The 27,144-nt window shown below is 41.8% G+C and overlaps 1 protein-coding gene and 1 long non-coding RNA gene across 4 annotated transcripts; one reads left to right on the top strand and one right to left on the bottom strand.

Annotated features, from left to right (window-relative positions):
* The first annotated feature begins 1,209 nt into the window (after positions 1-1,209).
* On the top strand, positions 1,210-7,931 carry gata6 (GATA binding protein 6). 3 transcript variants are annotated; one of them, XM_071491283.1, is made up of 7 exons: positions 1,210-1,405; positions 2,052-2,960; positions 3,607-3,779; positions 4,614-4,739; positions 4,852-4,939; positions 5,040-5,137; positions 5,643-7,931. In XM_071491283.1, the coding sequence occupies exons 2-7, from the start codon at positions 2,111-2,113 to the stop codon at positions 5,802-5,804; spliced, it is 1,497 nt and encodes a 498-aa protein (XP_071347384.1). In that variant the 5' UTR covers positions 1,210-1,405; positions 2,052-2,110; the 3' UTR covers positions 5,805-7,931. The 3 variants fall into 3 exon arrangements, with proteins under 3 accessions (XP_071347384.1, XP_071347385.1, XP_071347386.1); XM_071491284.1 differs by lacking the exon at positions 1,210-1,405 and adding an exon at positions 1,648-1,910; XM_071491285.1 differs by lacking the exon at positions 1,210-1,405 and adding an exon at positions 1,763-1,898.
* A 1,166-nt stretch (positions 7,932-9,097) lies between these two features.
* LOC139628988 (uncharacterized) lies at positions 9,098-25,664 on the bottom strand. Its single transcript, XR_011692888.1, has 3 exons — positions 23,172-25,664; positions 20,365-20,423; positions 9,098-16,274 (listed from the first exon to the last, which is right to left on the bottom strand). It is a non-coding gene; the product is annotated as an uncharacterized lncRNA (long non-coding RNA).
* Between the last annotated feature and the right edge of the window lie 1,480 nt (positions 25,665-27,144).

Raw genomic sequence — 27,144 nt, forward strand, 5'->3', positions numbered from 1 at the left:
GCCGTTTCATCCTGAATGAAAGCGTCTGACTTAAATAAACTAATTAGGAGGAGATGTATCGATCACTGCGCCGAGTGTCGGCAATAAGCAAAGTGGAAGGATCAAGACTTTGCACCAGGGCCTTGCGTAAATACCAATAAAAACGACATTTTTTTGTTTTTTTGTTATGTTTTTTTATGTGTTTCATTATATATATATATATATATATATATATATATATATATATTTTTTTTTTTTTTTTTTTTTTTTTTTTAATATTATTGCACGGATACATAAACAGCATTTCAGATTGCTGGTCTAATTATGTGTTCAGTCTACAGATATAAATCAAAATAATATTTATTCGTTTTGCATATTTATTCATAAAGTTTTGCAGTCCATAATTTGCTGTAATTATCAGCCAGTGGTGGAGGAAGTATTCAGACATTTTACCAAAATAAAAGTAGCAATAGCCTACATCAGCGTGAAAACACTCCATTGCAAGTAAGAGTCATGCATTCAGAATCCGCATACAGCAAACTGTAAGCAAACATACACAACAAACACACTTTAGCCTGGATCACAGGATTATTGTTGATGATGCTTGGAAGTAGCATTGTTCCGCCGAGCTGCAGCTGAATTACAACATCTTTTGCTAATTGGTGAAAGGTTTTTTTTAAATGTCAGTTTCTAAATTGTAGGCCCCAACTACAGCTGTAAGATAAATGATGTGAAGAGGGGAAAAAAAAGTACATTTCACTTAAAAAAAAAAATAAAGTAGCATAATGTCAAGCGTGTACCTATAAGTAAATAGTAAATATAGTAAATGTATAGTAGCCTATATTAGAAAATATGTTGCACCAATCTAATTCGGCAGGTTTTGTGTACATGTCAGTAACATCTTAAAAACAAAGCTATAAATGAAAAAAACAATTGTAGAAAAAAGGATAAAAAAAAAAAAATATCCAAAATGTTTGCATGACTTTATATAGCGCACGAATTTAAACTCAGAGGAACGATTCCTGAGAATTAAGCTTGATCAATCGAAAAGAGCAGAGCGGCTGAGAGGAGGCGGAGCTCCATCCGTGTCCAAAAGCAGAGCCGAGGAAAACTCTCGGGAAGCGTGATTGCATTTGCCGGTTATTAAAAGTTTCAGACGCGATCAAGCCTCTCTCGCTCTCGCTCTCTCTCTCTCTTTCTGTTTTGTCCGTGTGATTGATTGGAGGAGTTCACAGGCTGGCACCCCCACAGTGCTCGCAGCGGCTCGCGCTCCTCATGATTGGTCCGCCTCCTGCAGCCGCAGCCACCAGAAGCGCCTCCTCTCATAAACCTCGTCAGACCGCACCAGCGTTTCCCAGTACTTCCAGGAGAAGCGGCGGCTCACTGTTAGGAACTCTGACTGCGACCTATGGCACATAACTAGCAGGTATGTGGTGAAAAGCGACCGGTGTCTCCTCTTTTACCTTCTGAGTCTCCTGTCTTTTCTCTTGTGCGGCAAACAGCTGGATTGTGGTGGCGAGCGCAGCTGGACCTAACTACTTTCAGGGTATCGTTTTATCGCTCCAGCCTGCCTCTCGGTCCTTATCTGTTTTGGGTCTTATCAAACGGTTATCTCTTTTGCTGTGAAGACATATTGCGTTTTGTTTCCTATCTGTTGTGTGTGTGTGTGTGTGTGCGTGTGCGTGTGCGTGTGTGTGTGTGTGTGTGTGTGTGTGTGTGTGTGGGAGGACAGAGATTTGACACGGATGGATCCATGCTTCTTAAGAGCTCTTGATGGGAGTATGGCAATCACTGTGGACTGGATGCGCTTTATTGGAGTTAGAGATGATGCAGTTAGTCCGCATGCTGTGAGCTAATGTTCAGACTCGGAGTTTACTCTGTTTTTACTGGGGCTGCTACTTTAAGGATGAAAACGCACTGTAAGATCAGAGGTGGATTTGCGCTTTCTATCCAGATGTTTTTGTGGCATATTTTAAACTCAGTTGCCCAGAACTTCACATAGGACCTAAGTGTATTTCCCCCGATTTCCCAACTGTTCCCACTCATTTTCTCTTTTTTTTTTTTTCTCACAGGGTGGACTACTCCCTGACCATTTTTATTAACCCCTACGGTGTATGGAAAGTGCTCCTGGATGGACCTGGGCGAAAACAGCTGGTCCATGGTCAAGCGAGAAGTATCCAGCAGCCCAGGGTCACCGGCTGAGCAGACCTACCTGCCCGGTGACAGCAGGAGGGACGGTCCCACCTCGGACGAGCTGAGGACACCTCCGAGCGAGCTTGACGCACTGGGTCACCGCCGCTCTGACGGCAGATCACTACACTCCTACGTTCACTTCGGACACCATAACAACACCCTGACTACTGCCGAGGACATCCCGCTGTTTACGGATTTAGACCAAGGCAGCAAACTCGTCTTCTCCAGCGGAACGCACAAGGCGAGCTTGCTGGTGGACCCGGCCGACATGTACCAAACAATCGCCATCGCCGCAGCCCCGAGCCAGACTGGATATGATTCCTCCTCTGGTGGTTATATGCACTCCAACCCCAACTCTCCCGTGTACGTGCCTAGCTCCCGGGTGGGCCCCATGATACCCAGCCTTTCTTATCTGCAGGGCAGCGGCTCTGTGCAGCCCAGCCACGCCGTCTCCAGCCACTCGGTCTGGTCGCAGTCCACCCCGGAGAGCCCTTCATACAGCACCGGGAGCCCGCACACCTCCAGCCGGTTCCACTATCCTCCGAGTCCGCCCATGAATAACGGGACACCGAGAGACAGCGGCTACAGTAACACGCTGAATGTGAGCAACAGAGACCAGTACGGCCTCTCTCGACCCCTCGGTGGGACCTACCCGAGTCCATACTCTCCTTATGTTGCACCGCAGCTTTCCCAGCTGCCCTCGCCTTGGACCGGGGGACACTTCGAGAACACGATGCTGCACACCTTGCAGAGCAGAGGCGCGCCCTTGATCCGAGGACCAAACGGAAGTGAGAAAAAATGCGAAGTAGACAGGGGGGTGTGGGGGGGGGGCGGCATAGTGATGGAATAGTTTTCATTCTTACTGTCTGGGATGAAATTAAAAAAAAAGAAAGATTAAAGAAAAAGTCGTTCAATCAAGCATGTGTCCTCTAAAGAGGCTTTAGACAAGGCACCGAAATTGCAGCTCCAAGTATCAAAATTAATTTACCCAAACTAACCTAACTGAAGTAACCACAGAAATATTCCTCCTATGTTGGAAATTGTGCTGGATTCGGCCTGAGGGACCGTGTGTGTGTGTGTGTGTGTGTGTGTGTGTGTGTGTGTCATCCCTGCAAGAAAAATGAGGCCTATTTCTGCGGGCGACTCAACAACTGTCCAAAATACGCAGAAGCATAAAATATAAAAACAAAATCCCAAAGGTATCCGAGCAACATTTTCACAACGGTATAAATAAACTGAAATCTTCTTTTTGATACGATCCAGCTTGTACTATTGAAATAATTATTTCACTCGATGAAATCTGTGGATGTGACTTGATGTACTTCACCTGACATTTGTCCGAGGAACGCGAGCTCTCACGAAAACAACGCCAAACAGGCATGTCCATGTGGCCGATAAAAGTGGTGCCTTCTGTTTCTGATTTTGATTTCACAGTTTCAGATATTCTCGACGACATGGGGGAGAGCAGAGAGTGCGTCAACTGCGGCTCCATCTCCACGCCGCTCTGGAGGCGCGACGGCACAGGCCACTTTCTCTGCAACGCCTGCGGCCTGTACAGCAAAATGAATGGGCTGAGCAGGCCATTAATTAAACCACCGAAACGGACGGTAAGCAGGGGACCACTTATCCGCTCAATTTCCTGCCTAATTGTTTCAAACAATGGCTGGAGGTGGTCGGGCTGATGGGTGATATTCACTGTATCTAACGATTTACCTTCAGGCGACATATCGAGCCTTTCAGATTTGATTTGAATGCTGGGTATTTGTGCCATTTTGTCTGTGATTCATCGTGTGAAATCGCCAGAAGTCACAAAGACTGTGACACAATTTAGCACATTCACCAATAATATTAATAAACCAACAATCATAGAAATGACGCTGATGCAAGATTAGAGGAAAGAGGTGCTGGCCTGTTTCTCATGATTTGGTTTTCAACGGAATCGGAGGAACTGATTTAATTGGATCAAAGCCACCCAAACACAGAGGGCCTTTGTTAATGTAATTAGTTGGGCACTTAATCTGTCACTCAGCCTATTCAGTGGCTCTGTTTGGGTAATTTAATCTAGGTAGTCGACATGAGGGCAACTCTTTTCCTGGTGCCATTACGCGCAGCATTACGCACAGTTTTTACAAGGAAATCAAATGTCACGTATGGACTCCTTGAAAATCAACATCCTGTAGAAATTCGTGCGTAAAAGCCATGTAAACGGAGCTCATAATAGGAGCTGTATTGTTGTTAGGAAATAGCATTTGAATGGACGAATCCTAATTCAATTAGTGGAGCGTGGCTTTTACTTAGGCCTAAAAAAAACTTTTTTTCTTAGCTTGTGAGGAAGACTCCCAAATTATTTCATCTCGACAAATCTGTGAATTTCAGTTTCTTCTTTGAAATGCTCAAATCGGACCATAAAGACTGAATTTATGTTGTGTTTCTATCACCAGTCAACGTCCAGAAGAATCGGCCTGTCCTGTGCTAATTGTCAAACCAGCACGACCACTCTGTGGCGCAGAAATGCCGAGGGAGAGCCGGTGTGCAACGCATGTGGCCTCTACACAAAACTCCACGGGGTGAGTGGAGATTTCAGTTCACATTTATCTTTAATTTCAAACTCGGTTTTATTAATCTGGGCCTCACGAATCAAAAATAATAAATGGTCTCCAAAAATTATCCCACCTGCAGGTACCTCGGCCACTCGCTATGAAGAAAGAGGGAATTCAGACGAGAAAAAGAAAACCGAAAACATTGAATAAAACTAAGGGATCCTCTGGTGAGTTACTGATCATTCTTACTCCTTTGCGTGTGGATGAATGTCATCAGCCCTGGCTTTTTAAAAGACCATCTTAACAACATATTTTATGTTTTTATAGGAAATAGCAACTCTATCTCCATGACTCCCACATCCACTTCTTCATCCAATTCTGAGGATTGCTCAAAAACCAGCTCTCCCTCTGGACAGGTCTCAGGGGTAAGAATTTTATTTACTCATTCATTTTAATATTAAATTCACATTTTTCTGTTCCTTTTGAATTCAAGGCACCACATAAATTATATGTACTGGAACAGGAATTATATTTTTTTTTCAATAAAGCCTGATATAAAATCAGTAATTTGGAAATACTATCCTCACTTATATTTTAGATATCAAACTCTGTTCATGATGTATCCTCAGTGTTGAACATTTTGTAATGAAAGTATTGCAACCTTTGTTACAGCAGGTGTTTTGTTAAAATGGTCACATGTAGTCTGACTGATGCTTTGTGGTGATGACTGCTGTTAACAAATGTGTCACTTATAACATTACAGTAAAATGAGATTATGGTGCTTTTTTCCCCTCACTTGTGTAATGCAAAACCAAAAATGAATCACACTCTGAATCAGGGCCAGTGCATATTTTATACAAGAAACGGCTGCTTTTTGAACACATGCAGGTTAATAATGCAGTTTTATTTTTTTTTTTAATTTCCCCACAGGTGAGTTCATCTGTGCTGTCCAGCTCAGGGGAGGGAACAGGCTCGGGCTCAGCAGTGAAGTTCCCGGCACAGGACGGCCTGTACACCAGCGTGGGCCTGACCCAGCCATCAGATGTAGCTTCAGTGAGGGGTGAACCATGGTGCCCCATGGCTTTAGCTTGAACATTTAAATCTTTTGGGAGGACAGCAATCTCTGGCCCCTTCTGTCTGGATGCTGTGTAATGTGGAAGTATTTGGGGGCAATGTTTGTTTCCTTCCTCGCGGCTGATGCAAGAAGAGTTGGACGGGGGGGGGGGGAGAAGGGTGAAACCACCTTAGGTCATGCTGCAAGCTTGAACCGAGATTGGAATATCTGGGATTTGTTTCCAGATTGGTGTGGGGATCTTGTTGCCTTAAAAAAAAAAAAAAAAAAAAAAAAAGAAAAAAAAAGAAAAAAAGAAACTAAAGGGAAACGCCAGGCCAGACGATCAATCAGGTGGCCTGATGTGGATGGTTTCTGGACCTGCCGTGCACTCGATATCTCTCCCATCCATGGCACAGAATCAGATCTGGGTTCTTCAAAGAAAGCCATCGTGTACATAATGGATTTCCTCTCTGAAGAAAAAAGCTGTTGATTGGATACAGGCGCTTCATGAAGCGCCATACTCTTTAAGGACGTTTAGATTTTCTTTTTCTTTCCACAACTGGAATCATGCCACAAGTGACGAGACAACTTTTATGAATCAAAAGAAAAAAAAATATTTATAAATCTTCCATTGTTGAAAACATGGCTATGATTGTTAATAAAGATATCAATATAGAGTAGAAGTTAAACCATTCTGATGTCTTCTTTTCTAATTTTTTTGTCTTTATAAGTGGTTGTTAGTAGTACGGTAGTGTTGAATCTGCACATGTTTTCCACTGAAAGCTCTTACTGTATTTGACTGATACTAGTTTGGTTTAAACAGGGTATGTCATCTAGTGTTTTTGTTTAATTATTTTACTAAAAAAAAATTGCAAACAATCAACTCCTTCAGACTAATTTTTGATACTGAAACCTTGTCAGCTGTTGGGTAGCATTAAGGTACTTCTCTTGAAGAAGAGCTACAAAAACTGTTTTCCATGTAAAGCAGCTCGTGGCTTGTTTGAACAAAGCACACCCAGAATAGCTGTGAGCCTACTGACCTTTATGTTACAAGACATAAACTGCAAAAGAAGACTGCTGGCTGCACTACCTGACTCACTATAAACTGTATACCTTTCACCATGCAAGCATGTACTGTTGCATCATTTTTATACCAGAATTAGACCAAAGTGGAGGGTGAGGTCACCTCTGGACAAATTCATGTTACTTTGATGACTTTGACTAATCCCAGTGAGGATCAAAAGGAGTGTGACGGCCCAGTTTAACATGATGAGGTGTTAAAGTGGACAATGAGAAAAATAAATGCAGAAGTTTATATGACATTATTATAATATTTTCTTTGAAATGTGCCCTTGTTGTGTTTAAGTATTTGAACTCACAGCAGAATGGGTGGCATGCAGAGTCAAAATTTGAGGTATATTTGATTCTGCACCTTCTGTGTCTCCATGTCCTCCAGCAATTTTGTGGGCGGGGTCTCGAAAAGCCATTTCAGGCCACAAAACAACCATGGAGAGATTCAAACCTGATGAGTTAGGTGTGAAACTTGGCGTAAAGAGAGGTTATTTCTTATTTTTATTTTCAATTTTTTTTTCTTTCACAACTTGCTTCATCCAAAAAAGGGCATGTTATTCATTCTTCTGGACTTATTTATTTTTTGAAATATGAAACATGTTTTGTTTTTTTTTGGAACATTATAAGAAATTATTTTTATTTAATTTCAGTCCAATAAATTGTGCTGGTGATGCAAATGAATTTACAGTCAACCTGTGTTTTAAAGGAAGAGTATTAGTTTTTTGAAGGTGTGGAAAGAATAGTGTTCTTGCATAATATTAATATTACTCAGGCATACTTTTGTATGAGGCAATCGCAGCTATGCTTTAACATCCCACCTCTCCCAGTTCTAAGGAAGACTGAAAAGCCTCTCAGATATTTTCATGCATGGTAGGGGTTGGGGGGGAGGGAATTAAGATCAGCTAATGCACGGTGAGCATTTCCTGGGCAAGGCTGTGCAATGAACAATAAAATCCATGCTTCATTTTCAGAAAGACACATCTCCCACCTAAATGTTTCAAAAGATGACATCTCAAATCAAACTATTTCAGTGTTTTCTGGGTGGTGTGATTCTACATTCTGCTTATGTTTCATTAAAGCGAGTCTTTATTCTTCTTCACAGCTTTTTTTTTTTTTTTACTTAAGAGTTTTGTTCTTTTCTAGCAGCCCCCGAAGGCTCAAAGCACGATCCACTTTCCTGTGTCCTCTTGAACCAGCAGCTCAAAGTACCTGTCACAGTGTTTACTGTACTTAAGCGAATATGGCCTGTGAGTAATAGCACATGAAAAGATTTTTAGAGCTGGTTCAGATTTATGCCCGGGCTTAGAGTTATCTGTCTGTTCTCTGTCGTATTGATTTAGCTGAGTTTATTGAGTGTGGAGGAATGTGCTGCACTGCACAACAGCCACATCCACAGTTGGGACATAAACACTGTTATTGCGCCTATTTACTTCTGTTGCTTTTGCAGACGATCAAACTTTTTGACATTTGGCTGGAATGGTACAGTCGCTGACATTTGTTTCAGCAAAAGATTGTTCATCAGACGCTTTTATTATTTTTTTTTCAGTGTTAGTGTTATCAGTGGGGAAATGTTTGGCATGTGGTCATTTTGTGCTAGGTGTTATATAAAACCCAATTTGTACACCGAGACCACCAGGCATTGAGTCCTCGAGCTTCCAAGCAGATAAATTACAAAACCGCCCTCAGATATGTAAATGCAAACTAGTGTTAAATTAACAACATGAGCAAATATTTATGGGTGTCTTAATTTATGATGTGGTCCTACCTTGGCACTGTCTGACTCGTATCCATGGTGCTGCGAGGGAGGAAATATAAACACAACAGCGCAGAAATCCTCCCTGCGCTCTCATCTGGATAGATGCTCACAAAGCTGAGGGTCACATCATCCACCATGCGATGCAAACTGTGATCTTACGGTTGTTATCTGAGAGAGTGATGGAGAGGGACATGAAGGATGTTTGTCACAGAGTTGCAGCTTTGGAATAGAAAAGGGTTTCTCTGCAAATAGGTGATCATAGGTTGGATAGAGGGGGAAAGAGATAGGACGGCTGAGGCAGGCGTAGACACACAAAGAGGGAGAACGCAGAGATCTTGATGGCTGCGCAGGGTTGAAAGTCCTCCCAAAGTAAACAGTACAGGCAAACCCAACAGCAGCAGCAGACTACAGGCCCCAGGGCTGTTTGGCCATGGGGCAGCAGCACAGTATGGCCCAGTGGCTCCCTCAGGAGATGCCTGTTGATCTTTCCATGTTGCGTTTCAAAGGAGAGCACCGCTGGCCCTGCCTCCGGAAGAGATGGGATCTCTGACTCAGCCCTTTTGGGTTTCCTCGACAGACACGGGGGCACATTCTGGGAGAAAAAACACTTAAAAACATGATAGCTGTGCTACTTGTGGAGTCTTTTTAGATTTGGAGTACCATCAAAAGATCTCTAATGGAAAGTGTGTTTGTGTGTATAAACCTTCCATTCTTCTGGATTATTATTCCTCGCTTTATTCACCCTGTCAGATTCATAGAAAGCCAAACTGTGCTTTCAAAGCTATTTGCCCTCTCAGTTAGCTTTAGTAAACACATCCACAACTGTACAGGAAAGAATAAAGGTGCCTCCTCCACGCTTGTCATAAACCCTCAAAGTCTTTACTCACATGAATTACAGCTATATATATATACATATATTTATTTATAGCTCTGCATAGCCAGTGTTACTTATTACAGAAACAGTGGGAGTGTGTTCAGGGAAGGCAGGGTGTTGGAGCGAATGACACTTCTGGTGGAGAAGAATGAAAATCACAGGGCGGGACACAAGTCCTTGGTCCAACTCTGAGTGTATATGAGTGTGTCTGTGTATGAGTGTGTGTATACACGTGTGTGCGGGAGGATTGCCAGGAAGTTGTCATGGGAGGAAATATTGAAAGCTGGAAGTGGGGTAAAAGACAAAGGGAAAGAGCTGTGTAATGATGAAAAAGGAAAAGTTCCTTGACAAGCTGCAACCCTTTAGCCTGAGAGTGAGTCAGAAGCTGCAGCAGTCCCAGTATACCTGAGAAAAAAAAGTCACACTCAAAGTGTCACATACTGGATTCCTTTAAACCCTCATTTCTCTTATGAAATCAAAGAAATGGCTTCAGATGACATTTTTATATCTTAATTGTTGATATGTTTTGATGCCGTCCTCATAGAATTCAGCTGTTAATAATAAGTTTACAGATTTTACACCATGACATCTATCTAATAACTGTGAATATATAAGGCCAACTGGGCAGTGATGCAATCAATGAACAAACTGTGCTATGATAATATGTAATTTTGGGGGGTTTTTTTCACATCAGTGTCCATATTTGTCAGGTTTTTAAAGTAATGGATTAACCAACCACAGACATTCCTGTCATTCTGTAACATATCATCATATATATCGATAACGCCATATGATAAAGGATTTCATCCCTATCGCCCACTTCTACATGTCACATTGCTGATTTGACCAGCAGACTTCTTTTTTTTTTTTTTACATTTCTCCGACAATAGAACCTCTGTAGCCCACCTGCCCTCCATCATCAAACAATTAAAACTAGATGCTGCAGAGAAGATACGGGGGGAAAAAAAACATCTCTCTACTTGAACATGTCTGCTACTGCAGGCACAGTAAATAAAGCTCTACTCTGATATGCAAACATTCAAGACAAATAAAACAGTGTTGGGATTAAATGCTTGTCCTGCCAGTGAAAAAAAAACGGTCACATATTTTGTTTGTTCAATCTGTTGTTCCTCCTAAAGGTACAAGCCACTGGGAACTTTCTGCTGTGAGTAGTGTGCCAACCGCGCACTTAGGCACACACAAACACTAGTTTCTGAGTTCCTCTGTTTATCAGCTGGTGACAGGGAGTTGCAGAAACTGATTCCTATGAAAATGTCATGAAAATATTATTATTCTGAGAAACTTTGTTGGCAGAGACGTGCGGGTTGAGACTCAATTATGATACAGAATGTTCGAAGCCATGTTGCTACTTCTCTGGGGTTGTTACTGCTCAGCTCTTCAGTAAACTCCTCCTCAACGGCAGAAACGTCTCTTTTCATGCGGTGTGTGGAACGAATCAAATATATGTAATGTCTGTGACAGGCCCGGCGCAATTTGACTATCAAATGAATCCCTGGTTTCTAGACAATGCATTTCCAGTTTTGTCAGGTAAGAGTTCTGTTAATCTCTAATGGAAAAGTTATTTCATTACCAAGCCCTCTGCCCAAAGGAGTCTGGGCTTTGAAACTCAGCCACTAAATCATGTAACTCGTGTAAGTATTTTCTGCTGTGGCGATCCAAGGAGTATGCTGAGATTCTTGTGAGTTCAATTTAAGGTTACAGCTATCTCTCCTCTCCTACTAGCCCAACAGTCAACCTTGGTTCCAAGGCGTTTTGAATTAAGTTCAGCGCGCTCGTGTATGGGAACCCAAGCTCACCGCCAAATGCAATACTTCCCGGAGTATTTCTGTCAGAACCCCAGCCTTTAAAAACAAAACACAATGAAATCACAGCAGGCCTGTTTTAATCAATTAAACATATGTCAACAAGCAATATGCTAATCATTGTCTTGACAGGGAGAGCACATTCTCTCCTGGTGATGTATGATCAGAAGTCAATCATGATTGTGAAAGGACAGCACAGACAAAACTGGGTTCAGACTCAGCTTTTAGTTAGATGACATAGTCACATTTTGTAAAAATATGTGGCATAAATCTTAAAATGCCAAGAAAATGTTATTATCTTTAAGGCATTTTAAGTGGTAACTTTATAGTTCAGGCTGGTGTGAAACAGACAAAACAATACAGTGAGTCAGTGACAGGGTGATTTCCATGCTCGATTTTGTACAGCATGTTGCATGTTTGTGTTTGTGTTTGACTGTGTTTGACTTGGACGAAGAGGGCGGAGGGACCCATTCCTTCCTGGCCAGTATCAGTCACTGAGCTCAAAGTCTCCACGCTTCTAGAGAATCCACATGGAGTCATCGCTTTAGTCATGTGGGTCAGCAGTGGGCTATGAAGTTTTGATGGGATTTTCACAGCCCTCCTACCCAGAATGCAATGCAGCTTCTCAGACTTCAGGACCCGCACTTTCTCAGAATGAGGTATGCTTGTGTAAACACCATTTGGCTCACTGAAGCCCTGAAATGTAATAAATTTTCATCTAGAGCTCAAGATAGCTGCAGCGCCACATATGCTCTATGTGAGGACGGGGGATGGATTGCAGGATGCAGCAGCCTGATGGAGGAGAAAAGTGAGGCTCCTCTCTTGTCTGCTGATTGGGCAGCTCTCCGCTGAGACCTCTTATGAACACCCCTGATAAGCAAATGAGCATCTAAAATAAATAACAGGCTGACGCATGGCAGGCTCCCAAACAGAAGATACAGCAGCCCATTAAAACCTCACCAGTCCTTGTAGTTAAACAACAGGTTATCATAACTTGTTTTTTTTTGTTTTTTTTTTCCATTGCTTCAGCCATCACTTCTGTCACAATTCTGATTACACTGTACTCAAGTCATTGCTGAGATCACTGAACGTGCCGACAGAAATAGGTACAGCAGGGCTACATATGCAAGTGGCCAGACAATCATACAGGTTGTGTACAAATACTCAGCTTAGTCTGATTTAGTTTGAAGAGAAAATGAGAGCAAACAGTTAAATATCAACCCTAATTGTCTGTTGTAAGATCAGCCGCAGCTCAGGGGAAACTCTCAAAGGACTGCTACTTGCTGCAAAGCGAATGCCACATGACCGATGAGGGTAAGTGAGCTAGCGCTGCCACTAGTGAGCTTATCTGCTTGCATGTTTTTTGCAAGTTTTTTTTCAATGTGTTAAAACTTTTATTATCCATTATTATTATTTATCTACGACAATAAAATTGAGCTGTCTTTCTTTTCAGTATCTAATGTTCTTTTAGCCAGACGTTTTGGACAGAGTCCTCTGTTGGATCAAAACCCAACACAGTGAAGAAATGAGGACAGAAATTTCTGAGAATATTGCTGTAATTCAGAAAAGTTTTCAAACCTAGATTTTATGTTTGTATAAATGTTCATATTTTGGAGGCACGTTGGCTTGAAACAAGTCTTTGTTTCTCGCTTTGTTTTTTACATTACATTAACAGTGATAAATTGCTGCGTTGCCAAAAATAAATATAGGTACAGAATAAGGACTCACAGCACATTGATTTTTCAGGGACTTGTGTGTTAGCGTACTTCCTCACTGATAACCTTGTTACAGTACGAGAAGACAAATTAGCACGGCTACCAACAACTAGCCTGCTGATGCCTTCGACTGTCTTTGTTGATCAGTAAGAGTTTTCCTGTGCAGTGTCCGATTTTTAGAGGCATTACATGCTTGCTCACTCTATCACTTTATCAGTGCTACCTTCAAATAAACTGGTAGCCAATCTGGCCAATCTGGTCATCTTGTTTACTTTCTGTAAATTTGAACACATCATAAGTAATAGAACTGATGGCCAGAGCAACAAAAATAACACCCAAGTTGTAATATGCTGTGGTTTTCCTTTTAATAAGATCACAAACATAATTTGTTTTAAGTCTGATGTGAACCCAGTGACTGAGCACAACAACAGAGCTGCTTCCTTGTGCTCCCTTGACCAGGCAGACCCTTCGGCTGAGGCGTCCAATTAATTATAGACGTGACTTTAAAACTTCCTGTTTTTCCCCCCTTAATGAAGCCAATCTGCCCTGCTGCTCTAAAGAGAGGAAATACCTCAAAATAGTTCCCAATTTCAGCACATTCAATTATTTTGTGCCGAGCACAGATTGCATCAGTCGTGTTAATGTACGTACCAACAATGTTTGATCACAGGGAAATTATGTCTGTCATTTCTTCCTGCTTCGCCTCCGAATAATGTGGGAATTGTGGGGAGGGTTGGTGCCCGGGATGGGCACTGCCCGCGCACGGATTAGCAACTACGTGCCCTTAGTCAGGCCCATCCAACATCAATCTCTGCCTGAGATGTTTATTATTACACCAATGTGGTCACTTATTCTGAGGAGGGAGAAAAAAAAAATCCCTGATTTATGCCTCCACTGTTACTCTTTCCTGTCCTCATTTGTAAAAACAAAATTCCAGTGAATTCCTGCAGTATTAACACTAAGCAGTTATGAGGTCAAGCTTTCACTTACACTGCACAATTCAACTGGCCAGCCACAGAGCATGCATGCACATTGTGCTCTTTGGTGCAACTGTAGCTTTGTTTTTGCCCTGTAAGTACACTGAAGGAGTCAGCACACGAACGTACAAACTGACCTTGACAGCAGACACACTCCATATCTCACTCTGCCTTTTTTTTTCTAGTTACACTAAATCTACAGCCGGTGCTCAAGTCAACCCAACTGTTATCACAAATGCACCACACTTGTTGAATACCTGCCAGTGTTTTTCAGAGGTGCCCTTTTAAACTCTGAACTGAAACCCACCTCCAGGCTTAGCCCTCTGCATTTCTCACTTGGAAACAGGAAAAAGGAGAGAAGAGCGAAGACATACATAAATACAAAACCAAGGTTGGAACAGTTTAAAGGGTGGAATTTATGTGGAATATTTGTAGTTCGTCAGAAAAATATGGAGTTTCCCTAATTTAAGAATAGTGGGAAGTGACAAACTCTTTCATTAGCCATAACAGGTGAATTCCAACTATTGTTCTCTGCTGTGGTATCTTTGTGTCAGATCAATGAGCATAAGGATCTATTGCGAGTTTCTGAAGTGAAAAACTTTATACAATATATATGCTCAAGAGAAATATATATAATTATTCTCATAGGTTTACCTCATCAGAGTTTATTTGTGTAATTTACCTGAACAGTATTTAGATTAATAGTGCATATTCCAAATCTCACAGTTTTGAATACAAAGGTATATCAATGTAGTATATCATTACACTGCATATAAATATATTTTGAACATCAGCTTTTAAAAAAGTCCAGTGAGGCCACAGAAAATGAGCTCCACAGATGGCTTTTAAAGAAGCTATATGTAAGTTTTTGTTGTTGCTACATAGCTAACATTAGCATTAACAGCTATTTACTTACCAGTCCAGAAGCAAACTTACTAAGAGCCATCTTGTTGGAAAGCAACAACAATGTTGACTCTTATTTTGCTTCTATTTCTATCACATCTTTCCTTCTATTAACTTTAGCATGCTAACTGGCTAACCATCTGTCTTGTCACTCTTTCACAGATAGCTTGTCGCTCTAGTGTCCAGTCTGTCAGTGGGCGTATTATAACCTCTTGTTGTGAACGCAATCATGGCTGAAGGTCGTTGCAAGCGATCATCATCACCGGCTCCTGGCAAGACACCATGGTTGGCAACCAAGAGAAAACGCACATATAGTATATACATACATATACATACATATAGAAGCCCAGTCATAACACAGGCATCAAAAGATATTTGGATGTATAAAGTTAAACTGGCTGACCCAGATGCTAGATGACGCATCTATATCACCATGTACCGTGTTCATGCAGAGTGCAGGTTTGTTCTTAATGGGACATGACACACACAAAAAATACTGCAGCTAAAATGTGTTGGTTGCACATTGTTCCTCAAGTGGTTGAATTCCTGTCATTCTTCTGAGTATGAAGAAAGTGAAAACATACTGTTGTAATTTTTTCATTTAAACAAAAAGGAAACAGACCTGCTGACTTGTGACTTATTTGGCATGATTAAGAGGATCCTGGCTTTGAATTCAGGGTAAATCTAGGATTGAATAACAGTCATTCAGCATCAACTACGACAATGTATTTCTTCAAAACTGGACCCTTTACACACAACTGTAAAAAGCAATAGCCGACAACTTTACTGAAGAATATTTGCCTTTTAATTTCTTGCATCACCATCTATGCAATACTACACAACTTGCTTTCCATGGGTGCTCTCACATTGTCACACTATTTTATTTATTCAGAATGATTCTTCCAAATTTGGCAATGTATGAGGGCTGATTGGGAGTAAATGGTTGCCTGATTTGGTGGACTGGCCGAATGATATCATCAAAGAGGAAACCCAGGCAGGCCTACTAGCTGTCCCGCTAGAGGCCCCTCAATAAACAGGCTGGTTATCACATCACTAACATTTGCTTAACCCCTCTGCAGAAGGTGTTCTGTTGGAGGGTGTGCAGAGGAGGGAGCTGTTACCAAATCTCTTTGGCTGACCCGTTACCAACCTTAAGTTATATCCTATGTGCTTGCAAACACACAGGCCCATGCAACAAAGCCCTTGAAGATTCATATGTTAAAACATAGTACAGAAACAAAGTTGCTGTCTTCTCTCGGCCATTAAGTGTTTTAGACTGCTTTCAAGACATCCCCCTGCTTCTTTGAACTCCACTTCTCTCCGTCAACCACTTCATCCAGTCCTCCCAAGTTTTGGCTGTCTCTCTTGGACGGCGGACTGAAAACATGACTTCAGCAGAGAGAAAAAAAATGAGAGGATGAGAGCATGAAAGGATGAGGGAATGCTCCTATCCTTGGATACCTCGCACCCACCCCAACCCCCCTGACTCCATTCCTTTCCCGTTTGCAGTGAGATGGTGCATGCAGCTCTCTCCCACACATCTCCACATCCCAGCGCCAGGCCCTGTGTTTTCTTAATTCATTACTTAAAGGAAAGAAATGTAGCCCATACCAAAATAAATACGGCTCTCTTGGATCGGACCATGTGTCATAGTGCGATAGCTCCTATGAAAAGGCTGTTGTTTTAACCGGAGGAGGATGGAACTTTTTGGCTCTGCAGAGCGTCTGTCACTCTGCTCTCTGTCTCCGTCACACAGCACAGCCCAGTGGCATGCAGCCTTATCGTATGATTTAGACCTAAATACATTATTTCAAAGAGGGCTGGCTGCTGTCTCAACACTCAGCAGTGAAACTAGATTCACTGGGTGTCACTGTGGACTTAATGAACTGAGACTGAGCTTTTGGTTTCTATCCTTTATTCAACATTTGGGCCTTACAAGGTTCTAGGGATGGCAATGTCAGCTTGGTCGTCAGTCAGATGGTCAGTCACCACTTTGGTCCGGACTGGAATATCTCAATAACTATTTGATGGATTACCATGAAGTTACATACAAACATTCATGGCCCTCTGAGGATGAAACTTAATAACTTTGAGGTTGATATATGTTTTTTTTTAGCTTGGCAAGCCTTGGCAAGCCCGACTGAATGGTCAGATAGAATGGCTAGCTATGGCACAGACAGTCGTATCCCACTCAAGGATGAACTGCAATAACTTTGGTGGCTCCTTAACTATCACACCTGGTGCCACTATCATGACAAAATTTCTCCCTATTTGTCCAACATTTAGGTTTGATTCATTGTCGATACATGGTAAACAACATACCTGCTGAACATCATCGTGTTAGTATTGTCGAGGTGAGCATGATCCAATGCTTTGTTTTACCATTTGGTTTAAACCATCACCGTGCCACCCAAGTGCAGCCTCACATACTAGCATAGCTGTGGACGCAGTCTTCTCCAAAGGTCATATTCATATGATGCACCATTTTCTCACCCTTCAAGCTTTAATTCTATGAATATTTGGAATACTTGTGTATTTTTATATATTTAGGGATAATTGACCCTGGCACAAGAAGTTTATTCTATATAAAAATGACTTTATTTTCTCTTGATGAATATGGCACAAACTTGTTCTCACACTACAGTGACCTTAGTTTACAGTGCTCGTAAATTCCAAATCTTTGCTTTGAGTTTGCTTAAAATGGCCAAAAATGTATTAAGATCAGGGCTTGAGCAATTACTTTCTCCTATTTACAGTTTCTGGCTGTTTGTTTCAGCCCAATCCAAGCACTTGTCATTAGGAGTCTGTGGCTGTCTTCACCGAGCGTTCACTTCGGGTGAGGTCTGTTAAATGGCCAATTGAATGCTCTGTCAAGCAGAACCTTCCTGTGACCCTAACTCACACACATGCACGCACCCACACACACACACACGCAGATGCACACACAAACATTTACTGCACTGGCACAGTCTAGCACAATCCTTTGCGAGAACATCAATAGTTTGTTTATAATTAGCCCTGGCACCTCTTGACTACTTAGAGAGAGTGATTGTTTTTGAAAATGGCCCCTTGGGTCCTGTTGACTGATTGGCCTGAGGTGGTTGGGGGTGGGGGGGGTGGGGGGGGGGGGGGGGGGGGGGGTTGAGGGTCTGCAGTTGCAGTAGTGGGTCTGTTGGCCCACAGTTGTAAGCTGCATTCCTCTCAAGCTGCTCTGGACCCTGGTCTGACAGCCACTGCGATAATATCCCAGTCAGATAGAGTCGCAGGGCCGGCATGTCTGAGCCCTGTTCTGAATCACTCAATTAGTGCAGCAGAGGGAGGAGGAGGAGAGGGAGGAGGAGGAGGAGGAGGAGGAGGGTAGATCTGAAATCGCTTTGTTCCCCAAAACCCCCACCATACAAAGAGACATACACAAACAGCGTGAGCTTAATTAATAGTAGCAGCGTTTATGCACAGAAATGCGAGGTGTAAATACAGTTTGTGTGGTCTTGTGGCAAACACGCTGTTGGTGGAAAGAGGTGTGAGTGTGTTTGTGTGTGTCTGTGCTGACTCTTGTACTGTTTATATAGAGTAACACCACCTTACTTTACCCCACATGGGTGCCAACACCTGCTGAACTGAAGTGTCAACCCGAATTTGAACACATACCTGCACTTGCATCTTGCATGACCGAAAATATATTTTTGAAAATACGCAATTTACAGCATTTGCAAAGTTGCAAAGAGAACATGGCTTCATGGAGCCAGTTTCCATCTGTAATAGTGTTAAGGTCATTTAAAAAAAAAAATTATCCCATCAACATAGCACAGTGCGAATACTTTGTCACAACGTTAAGCCATAAGAAAATTTGTAAAAATGATGCACTAAATGCTTTCAAACATACAGTATGTTTCATCAGGTAATCTTAACTCAATGATCACTTACTTCCCTGTTACAAAGGTTTCAACTGCATTTCATGGTCTCTGGAGTTGTCGTAGAGCATGTTACTTTAACACAATGCCTCTACCAGAACACCCAAAGCAAATAAATCACTTCAGAGTTTCAAGGAAACGTACACAATAAAAAGATCAGACAAGTTGTAAACAAGCATGATGACTTGATTTTCTAAAGGTAAAACTAAAATTACACCTAAAGGTAAAACAACAATTGCACCTAAAACGTCAGTAATAATTCCTCATTGTACAGGAAAACTGTCTGCACACGACTGCAGCAAGTATGGCGGGGAAAGGTTGAAACAGGAAGTCAGTCTGTAATGTGACGGATGTTTAAAACTGACAGTTTGAAGTTGTTTTACAGTTCGCCTTTGTTTTCTGTTCTGATAGAAATTTGGCTACAGCCTGGAGCTTTGTTTAAAACCTTAAGGGGTGCTCTTTAACTTGACTGCTCTTAATCTTGAACTTGGAAACTATTATCAATAGAATTGATAGCAGGAAGCAAATTCATCAGTTTTTAATTTCCCCAAGTGTCTCTGCGATTCTGCAGAGCATTTCTTTATTACATTGGTGAGTGTGTCTCTTAATGGGTTTCTGTTTTATTTATTTGCTTTGCTTCCCAAAAGTTGCCTATGTGTTGCCAAAGTGGTGAATTTTTTTTTTTTTTCATTTGCATGTGTTATGTCTGTTTGCAGATGTTAACTTTTGTTACAGTACCGGACTGACCGCTGTAAAAAATAAGTTGTAATATGCTGGAATTGTCCTTTGTGATCTATGATTTTGTAAAACTGGATTTTAAAAATTTCACCTGAGGCACCTGTAAATCTAAATTGAGCCACAAAAAAATGAAAAGAAAATGTAATAAAGGACGAACTGGAAAGACGCCACAGCTAAGCAAAGAATTAAGAATAAATAAGTGAACAAATACGCAAAGAATTCCATCTCTGGGATTGTGTGAAACATGCAGGAGAGCTGTGGGAACAAAAACCTCTCTTGGTCTACATGTCTGTTATGTTAGTCTGCGTATTCTTGTCTCTTTTTTTAAATCACAGGCAATTTATATTGATATAGGTTACATACTTTAGGTTACATTCTTCACGTGTAATGTGTATAAGTTACTATAGTGGAGACTTTCTTTCCTCTTGCCCATTAGACAAATAAGTTGCAGGAACAGTGTCTCAACGTGACTGCCTATGTCAGACCGACAGGTTACTCAGCCAGTCCTTTGATGAATACGTCTTGTCCACTTTATCGCGTAATGAGCGGCGGCGTTGTGTGTGAGGGCATTTTTCATCCGGCACATTGGGACTATCTGGTTTTAGAGGGCAACGGTTTAATTTCGGTTGAGGTGGAGGAGGTCTGAATGGTAAAACTACGAACTCCAACCAGCTTTCTCTTTCTTCATCTTGTTGGATTATTTTCTCCGTCATTTTCTCGGCCTGCGACTGACCCCTCACCTCCCACTGACCCCGTTACCTGCAGACACCCTCTGTGGCTGCCTTTGATGTGGTGTTTACTCTTGTGTACAGTAGGGGTTAATCACACACCTTGAGAGAGCAACGTGGAGTTCCATACAATGGGTCCGCTGGCCTGTGTTGTCTGAGGGCTAAAAGAGGGATTAGAGATTAAAGGGCAGCCAGTGTGTGAGGTAAACAGCAGAGGACAATATTTTACCTACTCCACATTTAGTCAGCGGATGTTGATGTCAGCCGACTCTCTTTCTAGATATTGAGCTTTAACTGAAAGGCTGGGGGCTGCCAGGACTGTGTGTATTCAGTTTGTTCTCTCCTTGTTTTCACTTTTGACCTGGAATTTCCTGTAGTTAGAAATAAACTAGCAGCAAAATAAGGAGTATTTTAAGCTCTGCAGAGGAAACTATAAGAATACACATGGCCTAGGTTATGTCACTAATTGTTTTTCATAATTGTTGGCGTCATTATAGGTGTAAGAATTAGAGTGGACCTGACAGATATTGCCTCATATGAATGTATGACAGCTGGACTTAAAGGTGGTGGGAACTTTGAGGTCTGGTTCAGCTTCTTCAACAATATTAATATGGGGCATTCAAGGTTATTTGATTTTGAATTAATTTGATTCACATCATTTAATGTTTATATATTTTAGTCTGGCATTTGCTATGGTTTCATATTCAAATTACACACATAAAAAGGATATTTGTGGCCTGACCTAGCCTGGTCTCAGTGAAAGTAATATTTCAACGCATACATTAGGTTACTTTGTGCTCCAGCTACCATGTTGTGCTGCTTCATAGAGTTGCATGTTTTTCGGGCTATCAACCATTTATGGTAACCTTTTATCCAAATCAAACAAAGATGTATTTTAGTGAAGCTGTAGGACAGCTTAGCCATGACCACAACAAATACGCCATATCTGTCACACTAATGTTCCTCTCCCAGTGTTTTAGGGGAAAAAAAACAACTTTAACATCATTGATCATCTAATCTGGGAAGTGACCCAACATTTTTGTAATATTCATTCAATCTCTTTGCTTTGTTGCAAAAACTTGCTCCTGCTGAAAGATAAGCTCCCAAGAACAGAAAACATATTCCCTGGACCGATGAGCGCCGTGCAAAGGAATGGTGCGTTAATTGTAACAAGACCCTCCCTCAAGAACATGGTCATTCACATGTTAATTGAAACTGAAGCTCGTGAGTTATGGCGTAGCAATTTCTCATGAAAAAAAGCAACATACATTTTTGTGACAGCAGGAAACAAACCAAACTAGCAGTAGATATCTCGCAGGAAGATGTAAAAGACACACAAATTAAGCTTTTCACCCAAAAGACCGAGGTGACACCACATTTATATTTGCATATATGCTGATGACAAAACCATGCTCTGATCCTCAACGCCACCAGAGAACTTAAGAGTTAGAGGGTGAATCACGTTATGACAATATTTACCCTGAATCACAGTCTTTCACATGTTGTGCAATGCAACAGGATAGGGAGTGTGGCTGCACACTACATTACGTCTGCTGTTGTACTTAGACCACAACACCTGATGAGCAACGTCACTGACTTTGTCACCTCCACACGGTGCTTTTCAACTGGACTGATCTGCCCGCGTGACCGACAATAGCACTTTCTTTCTCGTTGAAATGCAGTGGGAATGATGGTGATGTTTGCCAAATAAATAACTCATGACATGAAAAATTCAATTTTCTGGTGATTCAAAATGTTAGTCACTTAAAAAAATAATCATTTGCTTTATGTACACAGATAAATACACTGTATGACCTTTGGATTCACAGACCTGGATTGTGCTGTATGACTTTTTGGAGATGATCATCACTGAGTTATACATTCTTACTGTGACTTAACTTCTTACAACTTCTTAACTGACATGGTGGCCTACATATTGGACCCTGACCAGTCACAGCTTGACATATCTTTAAAGGGTCAAGGGGCAGCTTGCAGTGTTCCACCCCACGGCACCAACAACAAATCTTTACAAATGTACTCTTTAAACCTTTGCTTGTTGGATGCCTTTTACCGGTTGGTGGAAGGTGGTTCATTTGGAATCACAAAAACATGCAGTCAGACATTCAGATGGCTATGAAGCTCTTATGATGTCAGTGTGAAGTGTTGCACAAAATTTGGATAAAGCCCAGCTGAGAAATTACACACCTGGAAGTGACTGCCTTGTGTAGACCATCTGTTTTGTTCTAATGCCGTTCTTATTAATTTTTGGAAATTATGCTTGTTTTCAACACAGCCACATGCGAGGGGTCTGCTTTCAGTTGTTTTTTTCGTTTGTTTTCTTTTTGTTTTTGTCATCACTGTGCTGGAGACAAAGACCATGAGGTCAAGGCTCATTTTGTGGTTGCTGGATGACTTGAATTTGACATTTTGGGAAATACACTTATTTGCTTTCTTTGCCAATAGTTAGATGAGAATATTCACATACTTTTTTATCTGCCCATTCAAAATTAGGCTAGAGCCAGGAGAGGGTTTGCTTAGTGTAACTGCGCTTAAGCTGCACTTTACTGGAACTAGCACTGTAACCCTAACTCTTGCTTATCTTTTCTGTGCCACCGTTTATTGTCTGGACACAAGCAGAATATGCACAGATCAGTCATTCAGTTAGCTTGTTAGAGGTGGCTCTCACACAGCTCACTAGTTAGCAAGTTATTTTAGCAGAGAGGCTAACTGCCTAGCTTAAAGAGTGCGATATGCCAGTTTTTTGAATATTTCAGCAATTAAAAAGTACAGCAACCCACTCGTAACTCTTCTTATAAACATTTCTACAAACCACAGTGCACATATATGTTCATAGGTTTTACATTCGGACATTATTACACGATATTGGCACGCTGAGCTCAGCAACTCACCTCGCGTACATCTCTCATGAACCGGTGTCGTCTTAAAGCTGCCAATGGCGTATAACTACTGCTTCCGAGAGAAGGAGCCATTGATGACTAATAAATCCATACAGATATATAAACATAAAATCATGAAAATTTCAGCAAGTTGAATCGCATACTATATAAACTCTGTTACATTAGCATAGCTTAGCTTAAAGACTGGAAACCTGGGATTACAGCTAGCTCTGGATAGCATCAGAATGCGCCTACTGACACCTCAAAAGCATTATTAATTAACACATTATATCCCATAAGTCTAGAAATCTTCATTTTTATGTGGTTTTATGTGCATTCAGATTTTATGCTAAGTTAAGCTAACTGGCAGCTGGCTGCCTCATATCGACAGATAACTACCTGAGCTATCTAACTAGCAAGAAAGTGAATAAGTGTATTTCCCAAAATGTCCAACATAACCTTTAAAACCGGCTGAATCAGCATTGCCATACACTCAATTTTCTCTGGAGACAAAGCAACAAGAAGAGGAGTGAGAGTACCAGAAGACATGAAGCTGCTGGTTGAAATGGGAATTTCTGATGAGATTTCCTAGAAGAGGTGTCAGTAGGAGTGAGATGTTGCCTGTGAACAGGCCTGGTTGCTCTTTGCACAACGTCTTCATCCCTCCCTCCCACTGGAATCTGATGACAAACTAGGTTTAACCTCTCAGCTATGAGGAGCTGGGTTCAGCTTCTTATTGCTCTGTGTGGAGGAGTTGGTTGTCTGATGAGAGATGAATTCTAGTGGTGGGTTATGATTCAGGGCAGAAGGAAGTATGGATTTCTGCTCCTTCCAGCGTACTGTGATTTCAGTCACAAGCGCCTGTCGTCATCATAACAGATGGGTACATGTTGTTTAAGTGACCGTTCAATTTAAAATGTGATTAGAATGGGAAACAAAAACTGTGTTGCCCTAATTCTCAAATGAAGATGTGTGACTTACTAAATCTACGTGGAGTGCAAGACAAAGTGTTGAGATCCTTGAATGGTTTTTGAAGTTTGACCCGCATTAAATCATTTTTTGTCACTAATTTGAGACAGTGAAAAATAAATTAGCCTAAAGTTACGTAACTATTGCTGCCAAAACCAAGGACGGAAGGTGCAGGCATGTCGCGCAGAGATTCCTAGTTACCTGGAGAGATGGCCATGCCTCAGCATCTTCATACTGCATAGCCAGCAATTCTGATATTACAATGTTATCAAGGATCAGCAGGTAATAGCTGAACACCAGATGATAAGCATTTTTTAGGGCAATTTCTATGTATTGTTAAGGCTTATAATTAAAAGGAATTACGATAGAAAAAATGGAAATACTTGCCATATATAAGTATGTCCCTAGAATGAAAATAATATATAGTGCTCATGTTGATGGTGATGTCTGAGGGAAAGAGAGTGTAACGTTAAATTCACACGTTTTTGGCATGAAGTGGTACTCCAAGACTTTCTTCCAAGGTTGGCAGGTCTGCTATGGTGATTTTTTTGAAAACATGCAAAACCACTGGTATGGTTCTTTAAAATGCACTATACATGATTTGTGTTTACAGAAATCTGGCCACTGGTTTGCTGGCAGCATCTAAATGACGCTGGCCAGTGCTCACTGATGTAAATATAGTCTCAGGAGGAGATAAAAACTAGTGAAAGCTCAATTATCTGTACTTCAAAGCAGCCAAATTGTCAATACTTCCCCGTGGCATTTCAAGTTGTGCCAATTCTTTCATCTCTGCCCACGGTCCTTGAGGGCCAGGCACTTAGATGGAGTCAGGAAGTCATTGGTACTGCTTGGCAATTTGAGATGTAGGGGGACTGGCAAAGCACTGCATAATATAAAGAAACAGTCTTCCTTGTTGGAGCATATATTCAGCTACAGCTTGTTTTTGATCTAGTGGTGTGTCTTTCCTCTCAGCTTCACTGACTCTCTGAATAAATGACTTGCGCCAAAAAGAAATCCTATACTACTGCTGGTGGGAAAAGGCTCTCACTATCACCACTTGGTAGCACCAGCTACACTTTCACATGACAAATCATCCACATTTCCAGCCTAGGTGTTTCCTCTAAAACTATTCCACGGACAAAAGAAACCAAAAAGTGCTGATGTAGCATGAAGGATGGTGTTTTCATAAGTAGTTCAGCGTCTCTGTCACAAAGCCTTCCACACACCACAATCCATTATCTTTCTGTGGGACAGGGGAAGTTATCTCGGGGACCTATTGTGTTGCTTGGTGAAGTTTTGACTGTGTGTGTAAGTGTGTTTTTGGCACCTCTATGGTGCATACAGGAGGTGTCAGGGAGCCTAGGGTTGGAGCCTCAGATCCCAGAGGAAAGTCTTGGCTCCAGGGGGCCTGTCCTCCCCTCTGGCCCCTGCTGGGCTGCTGGGGAAGCCAGGCATGGAGACAGTAGGATGGGGAGGGGGGGCGGGCAGCATGGAAGCAAATGAGCAAAGGAGGTGCTGGGCCGGCTCTTGCCCTCTTACTGACAGGATCTGGTCAATGTCCTGCCGCGTAGGGTCGCGGCCCAGCTTACGCACACAAACTTATCTCCAGTGCATCTGCCGGGCCGCCTGCGCAGTCAGGCTGTCTCCATTGCGGGCCACAAGCGTTTTCCTGCTGAGGGTGAGAGAAGGATGGTGGGAGGATAGAGGGAGGAAGGGAGAAGGGTGGGGGAGATTCGGGGGGGGGGGGGGGGGGGGGAGAGGAGCATGAGGCAGACAGAGACGGGCGGGGGCTTAATGTGAAACTGCCCCTACAGAGGCCTGCCAAGTTGCTGAGCTATATGGAAAACACGAGCCGCCTCCAGGGTAACAGGACCACTTCTGAATTTCTACAAACAAAAATAGCTCTGATGTCTGGCTACGACCTCTCTGTTCTCTGGCCCTCGTCGCTCTCTGCATGTCTGTCACATTCAAATTCCCACACGAAGACCAAGCTCATGTTCAAACCTAAACAACCCTCGAGAACAACTTCATTTTCTGTTGAGCGGAGAGAGAAAAAACAAAGAACGCAGAAATTTAATAATTGTGTGGAGCAGAGTGTATTTGTCATTCCTTCTCTTCTCTCAGATGGAGATGACCTCTTGGTGACCAATTGTGTGGACCTCAGTCGAGGTCCCTTTGGTGAGCCATTTCATCATTTAAACAGCACGAGTTCCAATTCTCATGACCTAATGCGTTGTAGAATGCCTGAAATCTGCTGCTTGTGTTTTCTCTTCTCTCCCTCAACCCTTTCTCATCAACAGCAGCAGGGATCCGTAACAGGAAGAAGTAGTTGACAATTCTGAGCTGCTGGGACAAGGTGGTGAGCTCGCAGTTAAGACAGGACTGAAATTTGTGTTGTCAGAAAAACTTTTTTAATTTGACTATTGCATGATTAGGACTTTTTTTATCATTGTGTTGCCATTTTTGCCTTTACTTGATAGTTGACTGTAAAGATGGAGAGGGGAAAACACGGGGAGAGAAAGCTGTGTGACACGTAACAAAGGTCCTCAGCAGAAATCAAACTGGGGACGTTGCATGGACGTTATATGGTATGCATCTCGGCACCAGGATACCCCATCATTTACATTTTTGGTTATTTTTGGTTATTTTTTTAGTATTGGCCTTTATTTCTATTTGTTATCATAATATACTAAAATAATTGCCGTAATTTGGCAACATGGCAACACTGGTGCAACAAATTTGGGGTAAGAAAAGATTTGTCAGACAGTCAGACAGGTTGTAAACAATCCACCAGTTTTGCCTGAAGCTGGTTTTTAAATTGCAATGGATGCTTAGAATGACAATGTGGGCAACCATTTGATCATTTCCCTTAGTTTCCCCTGGCAAATAACTTTATAACAATTAAAACCCAGTCCTATCACCAAACAAGAGTGCTGGACAATTCTGCAAAATCACACATTACATGCAAACCTTTTCAATCTCTTTCTTTGTTTTAATGCCCAATGTTACCACTTTT

This window comes from Trachinotus anak, unplaced genomic scaffold (genome assembly GCF_046630095.1).
Source record: "Trachinotus anak isolate AG129_WGS33_773 ecotype Australia unplaced genomic scaffold, CSIRO_AGI_Tana_v1 ptg000012l, whole genome shotgun sequence".
In the NCBI taxonomy this organism is placed as follows: Eukaryota; Metazoa; Chordata; class Actinopteri; order Carangiformes; family Carangidae; genus Trachinotus; species Trachinotus anak.

What these genes read in the sequence shown, in the direction of transcription:
- gata6 (XM_071491283.1), top strand. Translation starts at nt 2,111, where the DNA reads ATGGACCTGGGCGAAAACAGCTGGTCCATGGTCAAGCGAGAAGTATCC. An exon ending in TAAAACTAAGGGATCCTCTG is followed by an intron (nt 4,940 to 5,039) that starts GTGAGTTACTGA and finishes ATGTTTTTATAG; the next exon opens with GAAATAGCAACTCTATCTCC. An exon ending in CCTCTGGACAGGTCTCAGGG is followed by an intron (nt 5,138 to 5,642) that starts GTAAGAATTTTA and finishes ATTTCCCCACAG; the next exon opens with GTGAGTTCATCTGTGCTGTC.